General features: G+C 34.1%; 1 protein-coding gene across 1 annotated transcript in view; it reads left to right on the top strand.

The window, feature by feature from the left end:
- LOC145661925 (uncharacterized) overlaps positions 1-24,589 on the top strand; it is a 160,524-nt gene that overhangs the window by 26,747 nt on the left and 109,188 nt on the right. Inside the window, exons 3-5 of the mRNA XM_081727274.1 lie at positions 6,626-6,790; positions 9,682-9,738; positions 15,304-15,401. Coding sequence (XP_081583400.1) covers positions 6,626-6,790; positions 9,682-9,738; positions 15,304-15,401 — 320 coding nt within the window. The remainder of the gene's footprint in view (positions 1-6,625; positions 6,791-9,681; positions 9,739-15,303; positions 15,402-24,589) is intronic.

The following is a 24,589-nucleotide window of genomic DNA, read 5'->3' on the forward strand; positions in this document are numbered from 1 at the left end:
ATTACGTCTTCTTTATTGTACTCTTTACAATAATATAATGCAGCAATAAAATACTTTTAAAAAATATGGTAACATAAATACCCAAGGGGATACAAATGTACTCTAGTGTAGTTTTTGCCACATACGTTAGCAAGTAACCTTACAAAATAATTGTTATAGAGGAAATATGTTTCGTTACAGTCCGGCCTACAATGTGAAGAACGATAGTCAACCTTGGGTGCCTGTGACATAAAATATACAGTAAAACATATGCATGGGGAACATTTGTACCCCGTTGGGTATCCAGAGATTAAATAGTCCAGGAATGGAGCAGACGATTTCATTCCGATTCAGATCTCGATTGAAGCGTGCTGCGTGAGCGCTTTTCCGACATTTCTTCGGTTTGAAAGATACGTTGAACATGTAAAAAACTTCGTTTCGTAATGACAGAGCGGGATCGCACGGTATATTTCAACTTTAATTTGAAATTTTCATTCGGGTTTTACTAACCGCGAACTTTGTTGGAACATTCACAATTTAGAAACAATTTGTAAATGACTTGTTTTAGAAGCACTAGAGTTCAGCTTTGATAAGAGTTTTATAAAACGTTCAGTGACAATACCCAAGAATTCTTGACCAATATTCAGTATTGCTATTACTTATAATCTGTATTTATAAACTTGCGTGTAAAACATATCATTCTCTTTGCAACAAACATACCTCGTTGTAAATCAAACTTTTAGTTACTTCCAATTTCAACTTATAATTTCATTTGTTCCAGCCAACTAGATGAGTTGACAGTAGCAAAATGTTTAGAAAGGTAGAAACGTAGCGATATGGTATTTAGATTATATTTTGGTATATAGTTCCTCTTTGAGCTACGCCCACTCTCGCAACTATATAGCTTTCGCTCAGTTATGTAATATTTTATATATATATTCCCATTTGATGCTAAACGCGGATGCCTGAATATGTATAGACTCTTTTGTGCTTATTAAATTCAATGATATATCAAATCTCGTTTCAAAGAATTAAAATGAAAAAGGAGAAAGATGAAAGGAAATGATTTTTTATTCCTTGCAATAACGTGTGCAGAAACGTATTCGAGAGTCATCTTTAAGTTATGTATATATATATATATATATATATATATATATATATATATATATATATATATATATACTTTGATGTTAATTTGTATGAAATATTAACTGCTTGTGGAAATATTAACTTCGAGACGATATCAGGAAGAGAAGCGTTGGCATTACAGCAACAGTGTACAAACTGTAGAGGAAATTTCGCTTGAATTATTCAATGATATGTAATGTCTACAATGTTCTGAAAGGAATTTTCTGTATTTCTCTATCTTTCTTCTGGAGATGGTTTGACGTTTCTCGCTTGTCAGCTGTGATCTCCTCTAAAATTACCTGCAAAACCAATAGCTATCATGTTTTCCTTATTTCGTATTCCAAAGCAGCTAATACAGAAACAAAGAGTCGATTTTGTCTTTTCTTGCTTTTCGAAGTTCATACCAAGAGTTATATAGAGAAGAGAGGAGAGTTGGTAATTACTCTCAGACAATTGACTCTCTAATAAATTTTGCAATCTAGATTTTTCTTTAATCATAGATAATGAACCACTAGATACACAACAATTCCGTTAACAAAACAGCTTTAGTTATAGAGACGTTTTCCTCATACTCTTGTGTTAGTTTTGTGTTGTGAGCGGAGGAAGTCCAGCTCAGTAGAATTTGAAGACGATTTATCCAAGATCTGAGTTTTTTTTTAAAAAAATTCGAAATGCATATAATAGCAGCAATAACATGCCAAAGTGTTTACAAGGACAACTGAAGTTGCGGCTCTAGCAATCTCATAGACAAGTTTTAACTACAGGGTCAGCGTGGGCCAGTGTAGTTAAGAAGGGTAGACAAATCTACTATTCTTGTAATTAAATATAAAAGTGGCCGTAAAATGAACACAAAGCAAAGCAAAAGGAAATAACAACGTAAGTGAACAAATATGTGACCTGCGCCAAGAAAGCCAACATTATGAAAAAATGATTCGAATGATTCGAAATTTCTATTATTATTTTATTTAACATTTACAGTGAACGTTTAACGAAGAAAGCATTAATCTAAATTTGAGATTTCACGATTACAGGACAGATCATTAACAAAATCAGGTATCCATATGATACGTTATTATATCTAAAATGGAAGAAGGAATACGGGAGATGACACTGGGAAATTATATGGAATGGAAATCAACATCAAAAAATCGAGAGTCATGAGAATATCGCTGGAAATTTATCCTTAGAAGTCGATAATTCTAAGTATCTGGGGCGAATCTTGACAAGAGATGCTTACTGCACCGAAGAGATCAGGTTAAGAATTGCCACTACCAAAAAAGCATTCAACAAGAAAAGATCACTCTTAACTAGCAGGCTCAATATTGGACTTAAGGAAAAGTTGATAAAATGCTATGTATGGAGGATTGGACTATATGGTTAAAAAACTTGGACATTACGAAAGTTAGAGAAGAAATACTTAGAGCGCTTCTAAACCATGGTGTTGGAGAAAGGTGGGGAAGATAAAATGGACACACAGAAAGGGTGACAAACTAAAATGTTTTAAAACGGATAGGAGAGAAGAGAACACTTTTAGCCAGTATCCATAGCCATAGAAAGAAAGATGGAAAAAGGACAAGGAATAGGAAGAAATAGATCAAAATTAATCAATAGAAGAAAATATTGGAATTAAAAGAGGAAACTGAAGATATAGAGAAGTGGGAGAAATATTTCCAGTCCCGAACCTAAAGTAATTAAATAAATAAACAAAAATGAAAAACAATCATTAGTCACAAGACCTCTCATGCCGAATACTTAATAATATTAATATTTTATATATTTTTCTAAGATTTATTTTTGGTCTATACCAAACACAATTACAAGAACAAAAAGCTTTAGATTCGCACATACAAGAGAAAACGTTCAGTTATCATTGTGTTTTTTGATTCTCACGAACTACCTGCAGCAACAGTAGCTATTCGAAACTGGAAGGGTAGGCAAAATCCATAAAAATGATGGATGATCGGATGAATGACAAATAAAGCTAACCGCTCATTTTCACTCTCTTTTCCACATTGAGGGTCAGCTACATGAAAAAGGAATCCAAAATGCTCTTCTTAACAGAGGTTAGTATTTTCCCAAATAATATCATTTTTGATTGGTTTTGGCAAGTGTTTATTGTGGGTACACAGTAGCACCTAGTGATAGTGTTTATCATTATTATTAGTTTCAAAAATGATTAAGTCCAAATCCCAACTTGTACGAGGGCAATCCCCAACAAAAAGAAACTCCGTTTGCGCATGTGTGAAAATGGCTGGGAAGGGCGACGTTAGTCCTGCAGCGCTATGTGCAATTTTTCAGAAGATAGCGAGCAGCGGAAGGAGAAGGTTGTGTCGTGGTTCACTCGTCCGCTATAAGAATTGGAAATGAACACTGCAATAGAAAAAACAGCCAAATGTGTAGTTCGCTGGGTTACACGATTTCTAAGTGGGAAAAAACAATTCAGCCGCTGTGATTCATCGCGAAGTGTGTGGTGTTCACGGACCAAGCGTGATGAGTGAAAGTGCCTTACGTGAATTGTGTCGGACTAACTGACATGCACGATGCGGCAGAAAGTGGGAGCTCATCTTTAATCAGCACTGAACTCATGCAGGGAAGTGATAAAACTATTCGTGAAGTCCGTCGATTCACGATTTCTAAACTTTCTGCTCTATCTTCAGGCATATAAAACAGTGGCTTGCGTCGAACCGCTTCGACAAGAACAATGTGCTTCACAATGCTGCTAGCGGGTGGCTTCATTCCCAGGCCAAAGACTTCAAGTTCAGAAGGAATTTTAAACCTTGTAAAACGTTATGACAATTGCTTCAATTTGAATGGTGAATACGCTCAAAAGTAATGTAATGTACTTTTCTAATGTGTATAATAAAATTTCTGTACCTACAAGTGTATGTCATTGATAACTAAACTTTTTTTTCGAATTGCCTTCGTATGATCCAAACTCTCAAACCAAAGATCTATATTGGAAATTTTTTCACGTGTGTACTAAACGACTCAAGATTTAACCCTATATAAGTCCACTTAACGAATACTCAGTTCTGTAGATCTTGTATCAAATATACCGTCCTTGGAGTTGTTTTCTTTTTATATAGGGAAACATGAAATGAACAAGAAAAATACATTGTTTGGAAACAACATTATTAATAAATGAATTACCACATTAAAGATTATAAATACTCCACTAATAGGTCAGAGGTGGCAAACCATTTTAGGATTGGGAGACACTTTTCATTTCAGAAAGCACTGTCGGTTTACTTACCTGTATAGTAACCTGCTATAGAGAACAATAAAACATATCAATAAAGACAGTTTGACGCACAGCAAACTACCTCTCACGACTTGATTCTTCCACCAACCCTACAATAGTGGTAGTAACTATCATTATATTCAACTATTTAATTAGAGGCAGTTGCTAATGCAGAAACTTTGAGTGGAACCACCTATCACAGGATAATTTATGTGTAGAGGGTGACGAAAATAATTCATACTAAGTTCATAACTCAACTTATATTGAATATTCACAGTGTCGAAACGAAAATGACCGGAAGCGTCAATCTTAATAATTGTAATACTGCAAATTTCAGAAATAACTTAAATGTAATCACGTCCCACGATTATGTCCTCTAGCCTACGGGAGACGATGATTAAAGCAAGTGAATGATGATGAAAGAATTGCTGGAATGAAAAGTGGGAGAAAACGGAGTACTCCGAGAAAACATGCGGACGCAATATTGTCTATCACAAACTTACTTTGCCGTGGATCGAACCAGGAACCCAACGCAACAGAGGTAATCAATCAACCACTGAGCCACGATGCCACTACTTCAGAAATAACCCTGTCTAATACAGGGCAAGCATGAATGAACTTTACTTAGTGACAAAATACTTTTTATTATTTAATGTGTGTCGCAGTAAGAACAACTTTGAGAATCACTGCTTTAAATGGCAATGAAATAAAGTATAGTGCTGTTAAAATTCGAATATTTGTATTATACATTCTTCAAATATGCATTTTCGAATAATTCTTTGAATATTCAAAATAAGAGTAGAAAATTATTGAAATGATTAATAAAATAGTCTTAACAATACCAGTGGAAGACATTCACGTAGTTACCTTTATATCCGCGAACTGGTACACAAAGTAGAGAATGTATGGCGCTTTTGAATGCACAAGGGAATTAAATTCACTTTTGATAATTATGGACACATTTAACATTGTAAGGTTTCCTTCTCCTCTTGTATAACAACTGCAAGCACGTGTTTTAACCAGGAACACAGGGTATTGTAAACACCGGAAGGCGTATACTGAAAGGACACGATAAAGGATCGGAAGAAAACCGAAGACTGCCAACCTCTCCTCACGGACCTCCGCTTCATTAGTACATGCATAAAAGAAGACTCCAACAGGATGGAGACATCAGTGTACTGTTGATCAATAGCCTACTAACAAATCTCTCCGGAGCCGCAAGGGAATCATTTAAACTAGGATGGGCAAAACCGGTTCTTATAAAAACCGGAAACCGGTTTCTAGAAAACCCGGAACCCGGCATTTCGGTTTTCTCCAAAACCGGTTTTTTACAGAAACCGGTTTCAGTCTTCCCCAAAAACTGGTTCGGTTTTTCACCGAAACCAGTTTCGATTTTGTCCAAAACCGGTTTTGGTTTTCTTCAAAACTGGTTTCGGTGAAAACTTTTGGAAAACACATTAAACTATTTCTGTGGAAACGGATTCGGTTTCCGGAGAACAACGAAACACTACTCTGGTCAGAAATACAACAAATTTTCGAAAAAAACCGGAGCCGGATCCGGTGGAAAGCCGAACCGGTTTTAGAGACCGACACCGTTTGTTTTAATGTTTGGAAACCGGTTCCGGTTTTTCTAAAAACCGAAAAACCGGTTTTTGTGCCCACCACTAATTTAAACCTATCTCTTTGATGGTGCATTGTCTATATTGTCCTTCGAGGCCTCTGTGGGGAAACAAGATGCCCTCTGACATTCAACTCCGGTGACCTGTGAGCAAAGGAGTTCCGTTCATAATACGACAATCTATACTTTCGCTCCAAAGTCACTACTGTGTGTTAAGGACATATAGAGCTGAAAACATTTAGAGATTATAAAGAAACATTTCAATACTATTATTTGATTTTGTAATAAACTGGTGGAAGATTTTATATCCTGGACTTTTACTAAACTCTACCGAAGAAGAAAAAACATTGTAATAGTTAAGATATTTATCTGAATCTCATTTCAAAGTTGAAATGATTCGTTTCTAGATATAGTAAATGACTCTTGTAATGTAGAAAAAGCTATCTTAACTTTTCCATGTACTCAAATGAACGAGCAACATATTCCTTACAACTTTGCTAATTAGGCTTTGTTTCCTTAATCTTTGAACGCTCCATATAGGCCTATTAGCATAAAAGTGTGTTACATTATATTAGAAGTTGTTTTCTGTGCTATAGTTTCTTGTAGTATTAGTTTCTAAGCGATAATATTCTAATTTTCTTCTTCTTTTTGTTTGACAGCCTTCCGTAGTCTTCCGCCACCTGCATGAGCACTATAATCTGAAAGACGCACTTCGAACACGAGATGAAGATCCCTCTCCATCACCCCACCACCACAAGCACAAGGAAGAGCCTCCACACGTACCCCATGTCACGCATCACGTTTCACACCATCATCCACATCACGTAAGTTCCTTACGTCTTTTCTAGTCATTCACGCATCGTGGTTCACACACAGAAGAAAAATGTTTAACTCATGTTAATCAAGTTCTGGATGGGTAAATGAAGGTTTCTACGGAAGAGCTTTCTGAATATTCATAAACGGTTTTACTGATAAAAAGAGGTGAACTGGAAGACAAGATTGGAGTATAAGGAATTCTGAACGTAAAATACACGTTAATTAAACAAAAGGCAACTTGGCGCTAAAACTTTGCAAATGAAAGTGAATATATGATTGCAAGCTTGATAATCACATCAGAAAGTACGAAATGTAAGGTAGAACACAAGTGATGTTTCCAGTACAGAATTTAAGCATTATATATAGTATGTGGACAGAAAATGCTTTTAAATTGTGTACATATTAGCTTTGTTTATAGAATGTTGAATGCTTCTGTCGATTAGTTTGTTTTTGATGACGTTTTATTGGTTTGGGGTACGGTATAAAGTCATAAAAGTATTATGCAGTGAGACATTGCATTGAGTAAACGCTAGAGGTGATATAATTTATAATATATCTGCTTATGTTCGTACATGAATAGGAAAATGGGGGCCAAAATTTATACCAAACTTGAGTATCTCACGATTTTGTGAACTTTTTTGGAACATGTAACATAATATATAAATTCTTCATATATATTTGTATAAAAATAAGTGTACCTATATATGTATGTTCCAGGGTTCAGTGTACCAAGTGTACCAAGATCTTTAAGGGTTTGGTATTTCAAAATTTATATCAAAAGTACCATATATGTTTTAGAATTTTTGGCAACCTTTTATTCACACAAGAGAATTACGTAAATCATAAAAGCTTACAAAGATGGATATCACGATTTTATATTAACTTACTAAATATCTAAATTTGGCAATTTCTAAAATTTAATGGTAGGGCAAATGTACTTCTCCTAAAATTTAGGAATATCTCAAGGTACCAATGTTTAATGAAATAAAGTGGGTCCCTGTGTTCATGTATATGATCAATTTGTAATAAAATATAATCTTACAATCATTATAATTTTGTTAGTAAATCATGAACAGAACATTCAAAATTTCCACCTCATATTAATTCAATTTTCCAGATATATTCAGGGGTAACTTTTGATTACTTACTTTTGACAATTTTTTACCCATAAAAATTGACCAGTAGGGCCTACCAAATTTACAAAAACATATATTTAAGTTTCAGAGAACATTTTTAATTTATAATTGTTTGACAATTTCCAAATTTGAGGAGTGGCAATATGTACCCTTCTAAAATTTTCGGAAAGACTTCATAATGATATCTATGTCTTATTCAAGAGAATGAGTTACGAAATAGATCAATATGATCATATGCTTTAATATGCGTAACGAAGAAAAATATGACAAAAACAAATACAGGAGCACATCTCAAATACCACATTTTGGCATTTTTTTTTTTAATTTATGAGAGAATAAAGTGCACCAAACAAATTTTCAAAGGCATATACTCAAGTCCTTTTGACGATTCTCAATTTTCAGGAATGGGCCAATGCACCCATCCCGAAATTTAAGAGGGTACATCTATATACCTATGTGTTATGAAAGAGGGCATACTCCTTAATTAAACCATATAACGTAATATAGCCTTATCAGAGAGGATAAAGTAGGTCGAAAACTGAAGTCATTTTGATTATTTTTTTGCATCTTTTACTAATAAAAATGAAATGAAATCTTTAAGTTTTACGTCCCACAGTTATATCGGTTAGGCTAAAGGAGACGGTGATGATGAGAGAGATGAATAAAATGTTGGAATGAAGAAAGAGGGAGGAAATGGGAGAACCCCGGGAAAACCCACTAGCACAGTGTTTGTCTACCACAAAATCCACGCAGCACGAGCTCGGATCTAACCAGGGACCCCAAGAAGCGGAGGTGAACGCTTTACCACTGAGCCAAAATAAAATAAAAGGGAACGAGCTGGACCAAGCAAACTTACAGAGGTGCTCCTCTGTCTCAAACTACCATATCATTATCCTTTTTTAATTTGGCAATTTCCAACGTTCGAGGGTAATGTTATACACTCCTCCTTAAATTTGAAGCTGAACCAATGCACGATTACGAAATTCCAGAGAGAAGATCCTATGTACATCTAGGCCATTGCCACTGGTCTAAGTCACCTGAAGATAATTTTGCTATCTAAGGGAACAGTAGCCCTGTTAATACTACTTTACATTGTACAAGAAATAATAAAATGATATTCGGAAGAGTTCGTGCTAAACAAGCTAATAACGACATAATTAGATACAATTGAAAGTATTTCGCTTTTTCACCATGTTGTCCTCTTTACTTTACTTTCTTTCGTTTCGCAACCCCACGATAAAAGGAATTTAGAAATTATATCTAATAGGTAGCGAAGTCTAGTGTTGTTCACAGCCAGATATAACAGTAACATGTTTGTTAACCACGTACCATGCATGTAGCAAAATCGTCAAGCACCCTTTAATTACATTTTATGCCTAACTAGTTACTTCAAAATTCAGTGAGTACGATTTTTGAATTGTATAAAATAAGATAATAGTGATTCCCAATCGTGAATAAGATAAGATAATACTGATTCCCAATCGTGAATTGTATAAAATAATACTGATTCCCAATCGTGACTTGTATAAGATAATACTGATTCCCAATCGTGAATTGTATAAGACAAGGTAATGCTGATTCCCAATCGTGTAACTCAAATTCGAATCTAGTTTCGTTTGTTACTTAAATTTGTTTACTGGGAAAGAATTTTTATCATTGAAATTGACCAAGGTTTTCTTTATTATTAATTAGTATTTATGGTTCTGTTAAATATATTGTGAAAATAAACATTTTGGTTATCTAATTCGACTTATTATCAATAGGAATATCCAATATTCTATGGTCCTCACGAGGAACATTACTACTATCCATCTATTAAGGTAAGAGATTTTTATCTTTTTTTTAGAAGATAACAATAATAAATTACTTCACTATTTTGTATGAATTTTTAGACTTACTTATGAACTTTCAAGGTTTTGAAATTCGCTTTTGTTTTGTTCACTGTTTTGGAGTATTGGACCAAGCGTTCCGTTTCAGTGCCGAAGCTATACGAGACAGGTTTGTGGAGCTTTAACATAAGGTCCGAATAACATAGCTCTCATTAGAAAACCGTTCCCAACGCACCCGTAAGGAAGAATATGATGTTAGTGATTTAGTGGTTATTCGTTGCTCTCAAGTCTATTAATATTCATACTATTGATCTTTGGTATTGAAATATAATTCAAGCCACTTAGTTTTGTGAGCTAACAAAATATGTTTAGTGACATAGGCATCCACAGATTTCTGGATTAATATTGACAAAGCCTTTCTACAGCTAAGTCATTTCAGAACGCCTCCCCCAAAACAGGAATTTAAATAATAATAATAATAATAATAATAACAGTAATAATAATAATAATAATAATAATAATAATAATAATAATAATAATAATAATAATAATAATAATAATAATAATGTATCTTTCTCTCTGTCTGTTGACAAATTTCACGACCACCTAATACCACTAAAGGAGTCACCTAATACCAATAAAGAAGTCACTTAATACCACCAAAATTCTGTGCACAGATAAATTTTCACCAGCTCTCTTATCCTGTTCGAAAACATATTTCTTTCAATTTTCGGCTTGGAGAGCGGTTTTTGATGGGGTGAAAAACGTATTCAAAAATGGATGATGCATGTTTTCCGAGATTTCTAGAATTCCTTGTCTGTATGCATCCCACTTTGCGCCATGAATGTGTAGGCTTACATAACATCATAGAATAAGTACAGGAAAATGGAATAATGACATCTTTTCTTTCTTTTAACCGTAATTGTGAATTAAAATCCACAACTTGTACTTATTCCATTTTAGCAGGTTCTGAAGTAAGACCAGACAACGATGGGTCCTTACAGCTAGTTAAATAAGTAAATATGCCTACATTTTTAGTTTTTCAAAACATTTTGTACTTAAATATTGCAAGCATTTACTTATCATCAACGAGTAGGAGTATGTTATATTGTTACTAGTCAAATACGACAGCGACCTAAATTATTTATAGATATATAGTAATTTTTTATTATACTTCATATATATCGCATAGCAGTTGACGATACAAAAACGTAGAAATGCGATACAAATTGAAAAATGTATTTGCATACTGCGATGCATCCTTGCATCTTTCATTATTATTGCAGAAGCTAAAAAACAGAGCAAGCTGAAAAAATATTATTATTATTTCAAGAATTTTTTTTCTTTGAAGGGTCAGTTGCTTCAAGAAAAAATGCCTGAATTTTGAGCTACAAAATAGTTTTCCATTCTCTTTTATTCCTTTGCCGGTTTGTTGCTAACGGGTCATCCTACAGACCTTCTCTGGTTTCGGGTCATCCTATCCTTGTTTCTGAGTTCCTATTAAATAAATGTCCTTTAAGAAAAGACTTTGGCAGCAGAGAAAACAAGTTCAAACTATATTGGACCTAGCCGATATATGGTGTAGGATGGATGGAGCTTGGATATGGTTGTAAATCGCGGAAGTGTGTACAGTAGAGCATTGAAACAATAGCTGCATTCTTCTGGGCCGAAAATATATTTAAAAATGCACTCGTCTTTCACTCTCCCTTTGTATCGCAATTTGCTACACAAAATGTAAATTGTGATAACAATGTATATATATGTGTATATATGTGTATATGTGTATATATATATATATATATATATATATATATATATATATATATATATATATATATATATATATATGTGTGTGTGTGTGTGTGTGTGTGTGTGTGTGTTACAAAGGTCTTTATATTTACAAAGGTTTCCAGCATGATGCTGATATATATTACGCCACTAACAATAAGCCGTTCATGACAAAAAGGTATAGTGTCATCTATGAAAGGTAAAATGATCCGTTTCACCCGTCTAGAGGCGTCAATTCTTTGGAAGCAGTTATTTGAATCAGTAGTTCCGCGTTAAGCTAGCATAGTGTATGACAATGCTTCAGCCCACATGAGTGATATTACCAAGACTACGTGCTAAATTTGGGTTGTAGAGAGAGATCTGATTCTTCTCTGGGCCAGAGTTTTTCACTGTAGCTTTGGCAACACCTGCCAGTGTTGTCTGAAACATTGTCAAGGAGATGTGTTCTCAATGTACGGTTACTGGTTCAATGAATACTTCGAACAAACAGACGCAGCTAGGCAACTAAAACTGATACGTTGTTATTCCATTGAACACAATATATTCCATGAACCACTTATTATGAATGATACGGCATTAGTGTCAGAACAAAATGTATGTTATTTGGTACAAAATTAAAGGGAAACTGAATCTAGAAGTAAGTAATCAAATATTTAAAAGTAGAAAATTCCAAATATTCGTATGTACTTAATACTTATAAACGATATTAAAGAAGTGACAGAAAGAAGCTAAAAAGGACTTCGAAATTAAGCTATTAACCATAGCTAAGAAAGAGAGTTAACTACTTGACAAAATAATACAACTCTATAACAAAAATGTGATGATGCCAATAATAAACAAATGCTCAGGGATATGGGAGCATAAGTTGACTTAAAAGTCCTCACATTGGATTTGTCTTAAATGGGACCCATGCAATTTTCTGCTGACGCATTATCAAAAAAACATTACTGTATTTGCTATTTCTCTATCTTTATTTATAACGCGATCATGAAGATACCGAAAGTTCTGTATGCTGTAAAGGTACAGGATATTAAATGTTGAAGACAGTTGCTCATTACCGTCTCTTCCAATGAAACTTACATCAAGTTATATGGAAATGTAATGACGGGCTTGAGTTAATATTCTAACATACTGGCCACGTGTGAACACCTCTTGCATAATTGAACACGCATTCTGACCCTACCATTCTTGTAACAAAAATACATAGCATCGAATGTTGAGTTTGGGACATTATTAGAAAAATTTAAAAAATGAGTCTCGTTTCACATTTTACAACCGTTATGCAAAATCAATACTGTAGTAGAAAATAGTAGATCTACAACTTTTGGCTGTAATAAAGGGGATAACTTCAGAGATGGTGCTTTTTTCTAGCAGTAGAGAATCCATATCAGGAAATTGCTTCTCTGTTTAAATTACCATTCTTTTCTACTATGAAAATCAGGTTCAAGCTGAAAATCCTAGATTCCTAACACTTCAGGTTTGAATAGAGTGGCAAATCTTTAAATAGTGAAGCGACATCAAAAAACATTCCTTACTATATGCTGCCTGTGTTGCTCTTTGAAAATCAATATTGAATACAGAAGTAGCGGTTAATTTCTACCGTTTTCGGTTTTAGTAGAGAGGTGAAGATGGAGATAGTATCTTTTCTTGAGATGATGAATTGATTACAAAATACCCGTTACCCCTGAATTAATTGAATACGTCGCCGTCTATTAACATATTTATTCTATTGAAAGCAATATCGAAAGCGGAAATCGTTAATGTTAACTACGGAGTATGGAATCTATTGTTGGAACACTGAAACGATTCCAAAATTTTTTCTTTTCGGCATATGATACAGTTTTTATTTTCTTTCTCAAAGACGATAATCGTTAATTCCTATCTCTTCCAATTAGAATTGAATGTTAACTGGGAAAATGAAACTTATTGCTGTATCGACTCAAAACACAGAGCACTGATTGTTATTGCTAATTGTTTCTGATTTATGGAGACTAATATTAAACTATATGTAGTGGTTTCAGATACGTACTAAGGTTTCAGATACGTACTAAGTTGGTGTCTTTCTTTGAGGTGCTACATCGGACACTTATCGCTATTTATTACCGTTCTCGCTCTACGATGATAAATGTTGAATCCAGAAGTTTGTTAATTTCTAACATTTCAGGTTTGAATAGAGGGTAACAAATGACATGGAAACTTCCTTAGAACCTAAATCGCTTCTAAGAAACCTGATTCTCTATGTCTTTAACCGTTTTTGTTCTGATACATATTATCAGATAGACAGGCGAACGGATATAGTCATTATACAGGGTGGCTCAAAAGTAGGTATACACCCCTGCATTAATCAAGTATAGCATTATAGTTTATAGGTTTATTTGCTTCGGCTGTTCCGTGCTTAAGATATAAATAGAAAGACACTAAGAACAAATAATAAAGAAACTGTCTACTTGATGAGTAACAATAAGAAATGGTATAAAAAGCAATGAGTTGATCAGTAGTTGACTGTATACCTACATTTGGGTCACACTGTATAAGACTTCCGATACTTATGTATAACATAAATTGGAATCTAGAAATGACCCAATTTCGTCATGAATAAAGATAGTGATAAAGTAAAGGTACAGGTGTCTTTCTGAAGGAATGACTGCCACAAAATGACGTGTCCTACGGTTCAGATTTAAGAATTTTGACACAAATTCAATATGAGATTCCTTCCACGAAATCTATTTTCTAGCGAGGGCGACGCTTATTTAAGTGGTCCAGAGCTCGATTCCCAGTTGGGAATCATTTAAATTCGAGCACAATATGACAATTAAGAATATCTAAATTATTTCCCCTAGATGTTTATGCGACCTGTAACTCTTAAATGATTTGAAGTTTCTGTGTGAAAGTTGCTCACAGACTGAGACGTTTCTGCTTATGACAAGGATTTGTTTGTTTGTTTGTTTTTTTTTTTTTTTTTTTTTTTGTAAACTTTGTTCAGAAGTTCACTAAATTTTATAAGAATTTATTTCAAGAAAATTCGATTTAAACAATATGCACCAAAAGATTGATCATGTTACAATAGGCAAGTTGAATATTTCTCTTTTATAATATTGCCTTTAAAAAAACTCTTTAGTTTGTAGCTTTCAACCCCATGAGTACACGCATATCTTCTGATATGCAAAATACTTACTGTTTTTTCTCCTGTCAAGATTCCAGAATACTTGGATGATTTTTACATAAATTCATCAAACTAATTTATAAAACGTGATTAGAATATTATACAATTTATGGTTTAATAACTTTTAGTAAACTAATTGGTAAACAAATACGTAATCATGATTAATTTTCCTTTTTACTTAGACACTTAACATCCAACGGGTTCAACTAAAAAAAAATAGTGCCTTTAGAAATCTGAGATTGGTAACAGAATTTGAAATGTTTCGCACATCAAACTAATAAAATTGATTCACAATATGAAGTAAAAATATAGCAATTTCTTACAGACCCTCAATGTTTACTGGCAGAGTTAATAATGGAAGTTCAACTCCATGGTAAAAATATCTGCAATTATCCTCAAAATTCTGCAGGATCGTAAGACAGAAAAAAAGTGTAGTGATAAATATCTACGTTTAAATTCAAGTAAATTAAATAAATACATTTAATTTGTAAGCATGAAAGAAAATTTATGTTTAGTTCTACAAGAAAGTTAGTTCCTTAATTTGTTTGAAAATAGATTTATTTAATATTAAAAGAAGTCGTTGATGGAATTCTTTAATATTTCAGCCGTACCAGTACGACATTGGCCAGACACCAGAATGTGCATTTGGCAACAAAGTGCATTATAACCTAAGTTTCTGCGTTGAAGATCCTCACTACCCAACGTAAGTATTGTACAATACTCACTTATTTATAAAGCAAGAACAAAGGAAGACATTTAAAGAATTATCCAATGAATAGAGAACCTAAATAGAAGCAGCTTCCTAGAATCAATTTTATTCTCATGAAATACTTAACTCTATAGTTAAGCAAGTACACACACTAAAAGAGGGCGTATATATAACCAGGTTCAAGACCATCATCGTGATTAGAGTTCTCTGTAATTTTAAAAATTACACGCAAAAACAATTAAATTAAATTAAATTTCTAATTTTACGTAATACTTCTATGCATTGAAACAAACAACATGTGCGTGGATTGTCTCCAGGTTCACCCATTTCATCCCACTTTCTCCATTCTACCATTTCATTCATTTCTCATCATCACCCTCGCCTTTAGCCTCACCGGCATATCCGTGGGACGTAAAACTTAAAAATTTCATTTCATTTCATTTAGCCTACCAGCATAAACGTAGGACGTAAAACTCAAAGATTTCATTTCATTTTATGCACTGAAGTCTAAAATAGACGGAATATTAATCAAACGGAAGGATCTTGATAGAATTGGTCCAATTAGAATGTAAGGGGAGACGGGAAAATCCCAAAAAAACCGCATAAGATACGATGTTGTTCAATACAAACTCACATATTCTGGAATGGAACCCGATTCCCTTCGCACTAGAGATGAGCACAAACAGAAAAATACGTTGTCCTGACAGCGGTATATTGTACAAATATACAGTATCCTCTTGCTTACTATAGAAATCAGTACGGAGCATACGTTATCCGTATGCTACATAGGCACTGCCCTTAGATGTTACATCATGCCTTTGCAGGATGTGTGACATCTAACAGTTTTCCGTATATCACATGCATATACTTATGTCACCTTCGTCAACTATATGTTATATATGCCCATTTGCATATGAGATCCCGACCACCTACATTGTTTCATACAGAAAATACGTATAGATGGAACAATTATACAGAAAGTATAATAAAACATGCGTTTTCAGTTATACGTCTGCTGTACGTTAAGTCCAAAAACTACAGGAATTACGTATGTAACCTATCTTTCTAAGTACGCCACCTACATTTTTATCTCAGTGCACTCTACCACTGAGTCATCGCTCCCCTTATTATTAGACAGGAACTAAAAATAGATGTCATTGGGACTCTTGATTCGTAATCAGGGTCTGGGTTTCGAACCTCATACTTTGGTATTTCACGTGGGTTTTTTCTGTAGTTTTCTTTAGTTTCTGGAGACAAATAAGGGGCCAATATCTTCAAACATAGACCTGGCTATCTTCTTCAATTAGTTTTCAAATTGTTGTTATATGATAATGATTCTTAATCACTTCAACACAAACACACATATTATGATTCGTTTCGCAGATTTTTCTTGGAAGTGTAATATATAATAAATGAAAATGAAGATTTAAAAAAAAACTTTTTTCCTACAAGCAGATCAACAAAATATTTTCTTACTCAAAGTATAATACAATTTGTAGTGAATAAATTGATAAGGTGATTTTCCAAACATTATTATTATTTAAATAATATTATTATAAGTGTTGTGCTATGTGTGTCATAAGACTTGGCTTATGTAGGGAAACTTTTGTGCTCCCATTAACTTCCTCGTTTCAAATAGGGCTTAGTCTATTGTAAATTATTTATAAAACACCATCTTTTTCTTTTCACTCGTACCGAACATCAAGTCTCTCGGAATACTATTGTTTCTAAATGACATTATAATCATATTAATTCATCTGTTAACCATATGCGATCCCGTGTTTTCCCATAGCGTTTTACTCTGAGCTAGGCATGCCTACACTCCAGTAGACGGATCAACCGCTTTCAGTCGCCACCTTCGATAGGTGAAGATTTAGTGGCGAGTCGTTCATGAACCTCGTATACTTTAACAGGAGCTGGACGTGAGCTTCTTTAGTATTTTTGCACCTGTATTATTAATAGCCATATTTTTTTACTGAGAGGGCAGCTGAGCTTGGTTATGAAATGTTAAACGTTGTATTCTTTTTACTTACCTTCCATTTGTAGAAAGATACACGTAACAGTATGATTAGCTCTTTATCAGTGAAACAAAGAAAAACAATGATGTTGTGCTACAGAAATGTTAAGGATCATTGAATAATTAATCGTTGATTAAAAGACATGTTTATACTGAACACCATCGATATTTCCTTACTCTTTTCCGGCAACTGCTTCTGCTAGTGAAGCAAAATGTTGTCATATGTTGTAAACTGTCTTCACTAACTCCCCTAATTTACATTCGAATAGCTTGTTCGTGGTTTCAATAACGGAGAATACACCTTGATATATATGACTACATATATGATTCATTGGACTTTAAAGTGAAATATGTCAAAACTAATAACACAATGCGTTTATACTGATAAAAAACGGAAGAAAAATTTAAACGTTTAATTTCCTATATTTGTATGCATGACTCATTGCGAAAGATGGCAGCACATGTCTAGTTTCCAAAACGGAGCCTATACATCAGAAAACATTATGTGTTTTGGAATATGAAAAATATTTTTTCGCTGTTAGCGTACATAGTGCACTTCGCAGTGTACAACGGCATTACGAATTTACCAAACCATTCTGTTTGCATAAAACTTAAAACACAAGACCTTCAACGATGAAACAGTGGAACTAGTTAGGTCGAGTTCCGTACCAAGCTCACAGAAGTCAATACTTGTACCAGTCGCAAACTTGATACTCTGCATTCAACTGTATGGAAAGTTAAACAAATCCAATTGCAATAGAAACTGTACAGCATACTAGTATTACAAATGTTAATACTGGACAACCTTCTGAAATGACACGAATTTTGTAATTTTCAGTAGAGAGTTACGAAGCCGGTGGTTTTCTTGACACTCTACTGGTTAGTGACGGTGCAACATTCATATGAGTGGTAATATTAATCGCCATAACGGTCTGGGGTACCAAACAACTAAATGAATGAGATTCCTCATAACTCAATGTATCTGCTGCAGTGTCTAACACAGAGGTATACTGTCTGTTTTTTCTTACAACGAACACTATGAGGGATACAACATTCGTCGTTATGCTACAGTTATAGTTGCTTGCACAAGTAAAACAAAATTGAAATATTTTATGATTTTGTTTCCTTTGGAAGCATGTGAAAGAGACAGTTTTTGTACCTCCACTACCAACAATCTTAGCTGAGCTGCAGAATTACAAAAGAGCTGTATTTAGATCATAGTAGGGATATACTGGTGCACGTGTAGTTGTGCCGCATAGATGTTTGGGGGTCATATCGTAGAAAAATATTTCGTCCAAAGGACATTTCGTCCAGAGACATTTAGTCCAAAGACATTTGGTCCAGGGACATTTGGTCCAAAGGACAATTCGTAAGAAGGACATTTAGTCCAAAAGATAATTGGTCCACAAAACATTACGTCCAGAGGACATTTCATCCAAAAGACAATTGGTAATTGGTCCAAAGGATATTTCTTCCAAAAGACAATTGGTCCAAAGGACATTTCATCCAAAGGACAATTGGTTCAAAGGACATTTTGTGCAAAAGACAATTGGTCCACAGAACATTTCGTCCAAAGGGCATTTCATCCAAAAAAAAAAAAAAAAAAAACAATTGGTAATTGGTCCATAGAACATTTCGTAGAAGGACATTTGGTCCAAAGGACATTTCGTCCAAACGACAATTAGTTCAAGGAAAATTGCGTCCCGGAATGTTTACTTCAAAGTACATTTCGTCCAAAGGACATTTGGTCCGGTAACGCTTGGAAGTCCGGGGTTTGTTTCTATTAGAATTTCAAAAAGTGATGACCATAACATTATAACTCGGTTATCACCCTTTTCGCCCAAAGATATTTCCACCAAAGGACATTTCGTCCGAAAGACAATTGGTCCAAAGGACATTTCGTCCAAAGGACAATTGGTCCAAAGCACATTTCATCCAAAGGACAATTGGTCCAAACCACATTTCGTCCAAAAGAGAATTGGTTCAAAGGACATTTCGTCCAAAGTGATTTGGTTCAAAGGACATTTTTTCCAAAATACAATTGGTCCAAAGGACATTTTGTCCAAAAGACAATTAGTCCAAAGGACATTTCGTCGAAATGGCAATTGATCCAAAAGACATTTTCTCCCAAGATATTTGGTTCAAATTACATTTCGTCCAAAAGACAATTGGTCCAAAAGACATTTCGTCCAAAAGACAATTGGTCCAAAGAACATTTCGTCCAATGACATTAGGTTCAAAGGATATTTCGTGTAAAAGACAATTGGTCCAAAGGACATTTCATCCAAAGAAATTTGGCCCAAAGGACATTTCGTCCAAATGACATTTGGTCTAAGGGACATTTCGTCCAAAAGACATTTTGTCTAAAAGACATTTCGTCCAGGGATGTTTAGTTTAAAGCACGTTTCGTCCAAAGGACATTGGGTCCGGTAACGCTTCAGTGTCTAAGGATTGTTTCTATTAAAGGAGTAAAAGTAATGCCTAAAACATTATGACTCAGTAGCTTCTTATTTCTAAAGGAAATTTGAAATAGAGATTTATTCCACAATTTTCATTTCGATAGAACAAATATATGCTAGGATATTCAGAAAAACGTAAACGTCTAATAACCAAATGGCCGAACAATAGGAATGAGGGAAAGGTTGAAGTGTGAAATATGCAATAACTGCTAATATGACATCTAAAATTTAATGTTGTGAATGAAATAGTTTTCAAATAAGTACCGGTAACTAAAATTAATGGTGTTTAAATTTGAGTAAGTGAAATATTAGGTATTCAAACCCTTGTGTTAGAAAAGTGAAAAATAATGTGTGCCAGGTTTGTTTGAAGAAATACTGAGAATGGTGACCACCCGGTGACCACCCTTTTCGTCCAAAGATGTTTCATCTAGAGGACACTTTGTCCAAAAGTCAATTGGTCCAAAGGGCATTTCGTCCAAAAGACATTTGGTCCAAAGGACATTTCTTCCAAATGACATTTGGTCTGGTAACGCTTGGAAATCCGGGGTTTGTTTCAATTAGAAGAGTAAAAGTAATGTCTATAATATTATAACTCATTAGCTTCTTATTTTTACAGGAAATTTGAAATAGAGATTTATTCCGTGATTTTCATTTCTATATAACAAATATATGCTGAGATATTCAGAGAAACATAAATGCCTGAAAACAAAATGGCCACTTGTTTTTGTATTCATTAATAATTTGACAAAAATACAGTTTTATCTTCGCAAAAATACAGTTGCAGCTTTATTGGTTAAGGAATTCACATGCTCCCGAAATGATAAACAACCCTTTGAAGAGGAAACTCCCTCTCCATTTGAGGACAACATTGCCTCTGCATAGTTTTGTGAATCTTCTATTTGGTTTGAGACTTAGCAATGGATATCTTAAATGCACTGTACTGTACCAAGAAAATTAATATGATAGCCAAAGTATATACTGTATTTGCATGAGGAGTAACACTGAAATAGAAATACAAGAAAAGTGAAAAATTCTGGTTTGTCATGTAACTCACTAGTTATGTAGAAACGCCTGCCGAAGTTACACACTATAAATAGTCTACGAATAGAAACCAGACTTGTGGTTAACCTGAAAAGATACCTATATTCTACACGAAATATTCTAACTTTCATCTTATATTTGTCAATCACTTATCACAATGTTGCAGCCAAGAATGTGACTGTTTAAGAGTATTATTAACTGTATATTTCACACATCTGTATTTTTCTATTCTCAGTAATTCTTCAAAGAAACCTCACACACATTATATTTCACTTTTCTAACACAAACGTTTGAACACCTAATACTTCATTTACTCAAATTTAAACTCCATTAATTTTAGTTAGCAGTACTTATTTCAAAACTATGTCATTCACAACATTAAAATTTTAGATGTCATATTAGCAGTTATTGCATATTTCACACTCCAACCTTTCCCTCATTCCTGTTGTTCGGACATTTTGTTTTCAGGCGTTTCCTTTTTTCTGAATATCTCAGCATATATTTGTTCTATTGAAAAGAAAATTGCGGAATAAATCTCTATTTCATTTTTTTTAGAAATAAGAAGCTACTGAGACATAATGTTATAGGCATCACTTTTTACTAATCTAATAGAAACAAAACCCAGACCCCAAGCGTTATTGGACCAAATATCCTTTGGACGAAATATCCCTGGACGAAATGTCCCTTGGGCCAATTGTCTCTTGGACGAAATGTCCTTTGGAACAAATGTCTTTGGGCGAAATGTATTTTGGACCAATCGTCTTTTGGACGAAATGTTCTTTGGACCAATTGTCTTTTAGACGAAATGTCCTCTGAACCAAATGTCTTTGAACAAAATGTCCTTTAGACCATTTGTATTTTCGACGAAATGTACTTTGGATCAATTGTCTTTTGGACAAAATGTCTTTGGACCAATTGTCTTTTCGACGAAATGCCCTTTGGACCCAATGTCTTTGGACGAAATGTCCTTTGGACAAATTCTCTTTTGGACGAAATGTTCTCTGAACTAAATGTCTTTGAACAAAATGTCCTTCAGACCATTTGTCTTTTCGACGAAATGTCCTTTGGACCAATTGTCCTTTGGACCAATTGTCCTTTGGACGAAATGTCCGTTGGACGAATTGTCCTTTGGACCAAATGTCTTTGGACTAAATGTCTCTGGACGAAATGCCCTTTGGACGAAGTATCTTTGGACGAAAACAGTGGTCACCGCATAGATGTGTGGCGTGTGCGGAAGGTAAACTACATCGAACTTTCGCAACAGTATGTACAAAAATTGGACAGCTTCTGTATATTTTCAAGTAACAACTCTTATTAGATAGTTCTATTTTTTTTGTTTTAATACGCTCTTTTAAAGCCGATTAATCGTTTATGATCACTATGTACATGAGAAAAGAACCATCGTTTCAGAGGGTAAATCAGATATGAGGTACTTTAGACTTGAATATCCGATACATTTAGTAATGAGAAATTTTTAGCGCCACCTACTGACTGCATTAATTCGGTTTTCTTAATAGTACTAGCACAATCAAATTTTTCTTTTAGAAAAATGTTTTGTTTATTGAAAGTTGATTGAACTTATGTTTATCTCTTTTAATAGTATCAAGGCTAAACAAGAAATGGATCTCCACAGCTGGCCGTGAAATATGAACCGAATAAAATTTAGCTGGAAATTGAAACGTTTTGTGCATCAAAATTTCATATGGAGATACGAACAACAAATGAATAATTTCAAACGTAGAGCCGATCAGAAACGTGGGCAAATTAAGTTCCAGCGCATATTATTTAGAACATGCGGAAGCTTGAAATGGTCAAAATATATTAGCATAAAGGAAATATTGCATATACTATGCAAAACTGGATATTTCAGCAATGAGTAATGGGCACCGAAGAGATTCTCCGCAGGGTACAATTCCCACAAATGCTTCCAACAAAATTTCCAGATATGCACAGACTTAAAGCCTGATCAGAAGATAAACAATTAAGCCTTGACAGCAGTAAATACGGAATTTGCCGCTAAGGTATCAAAATTGTCAGCAGCCACCAAGTAAGCAGGTCATTTTGTTCGGAATAGCACGTGCAGCTATTGTAATCAGCATTTAGTCTTAAAAATGTATTCTAGGATCCTCTTGTAACTCCTCAGTGAATACTTTTAGCGAATTAGAAATTTGCTCCTAAAATTTATAATCTCCTAGGATCCGCGATTCAAACTTCTAAAATCTGAAAGTATTGTTCCAGTTCAAAACTAACTTCTACATACAAGTCTTATGATAAACTTTAAAGCTATAGGAAAGTAAATTTATGTAAGGGAATAAATAATTAAGTAAGTTAAGTTCTGTGCTCTTAGCCATTTTAAATCGATGCCTTCTACTAATATGCGGACATTGAAAGAAATTTTATTTACTAATATGGATTAAAAGTTTCCTCAATCATTCGGCTCGAACTTTAATCTGTATAAGTGTTCCATGAACCTTAATTTTTCCTGAAGTTTAGAGACAAATTCCCCCACTATTCAACTGGAAAAGTGAGAAAGAAACAGAAAGCAAATTTTGTGAATCCTAGAACTGAACTAAAAATGACTTCCCTAGAGGTTAGTGAGCAACATTGTAAAGAGGAAAACATATCTATCACGCAAAATGACTTCTCAACTGATGAGTGAGCAACATTATAAGGAGGGAAACATTACTGTCATGTAAAGACGAGAAACCGATTAGAAATTTTGCGCACATATTGATAGGTATACTACTCCTAATAATGAAATAACAATTACTTTCTTCTTGCTTTATGAATATTTTAAAACCAAAAATACTGCACTTGTAACATGTTACATTATAACATCTGATACAATAGGTCACAAATACAATACTAATTGTAATGAATAGTAAGTAAATTTAAACTTAGCAGGTTATTGCCCTTGTTAAGAAGTGAAGATACGCAAATTCTTTAATTCAAAAGGGTTTTAACATTAAAACAAAATAGAAAACGTCAACGTTACTTTATGCATGTTAAAGAGGAATTGGCTAGTGCTAGTTAGCTTTCAATTGTACTTATCTTAAACTGTCTGTAAACTTACTGCACCATCAGTCAAACTCGTGTATACTCTTACTTAACTTGAAACTCTTTATTCTTCCATTAAATCTTACCTTTGACCATAAATTTTTAACAATAAACTCAAGCTTTCCCAATTCATATAATATACTTATATAATCTTTCTGATCTCTGTCCTTACGATATATATTCTGTATCTTCGTTTCATCTTCATTCCATCTTGTTTATCTCAACCACAACCTTATCACTTCACAACCACAGACTAACTAACCTTACGCTAAACAGCATGTATATTCTACCATGATATTTCTTGCCAACACTCTTCTTCTTTTACATTTTTGATTTTATATTAAAACTACAACTACAGCTCTCTAAAGAACTCTTAGGCTGTTTTCGTTCTTTTCTCTTAGCTGTATCTTTCGAGTGCCACTTTCCTAACTGCTTCATAAATCTAGGTATTAGTTAGAACCTGTTCTTCGTAGTTTTACCCGTGGCAACTCTGAAACTACGCCATTTCTAGCAACCCTGGAAACTACGCCTTCATTATCCTCCTTGATCCTGTTCTTCATAGTTGTTCTCCTGGCAACCCTGGAAACTATGCCTTCCATACCTTCCTT

This window comes from Thermobia domestica, chromosome 10, assembly GCF_964235325.1.
Source record: "Thermobia domestica chromosome 10, izTheDome1.hap1.1, whole genome shotgun sequence".
Taxonomy (NCBI): Eukaryota; Metazoa; Arthropoda; class Insecta; order Zygentoma; family Lepismatidae; genus Thermobia; species Thermobia domestica.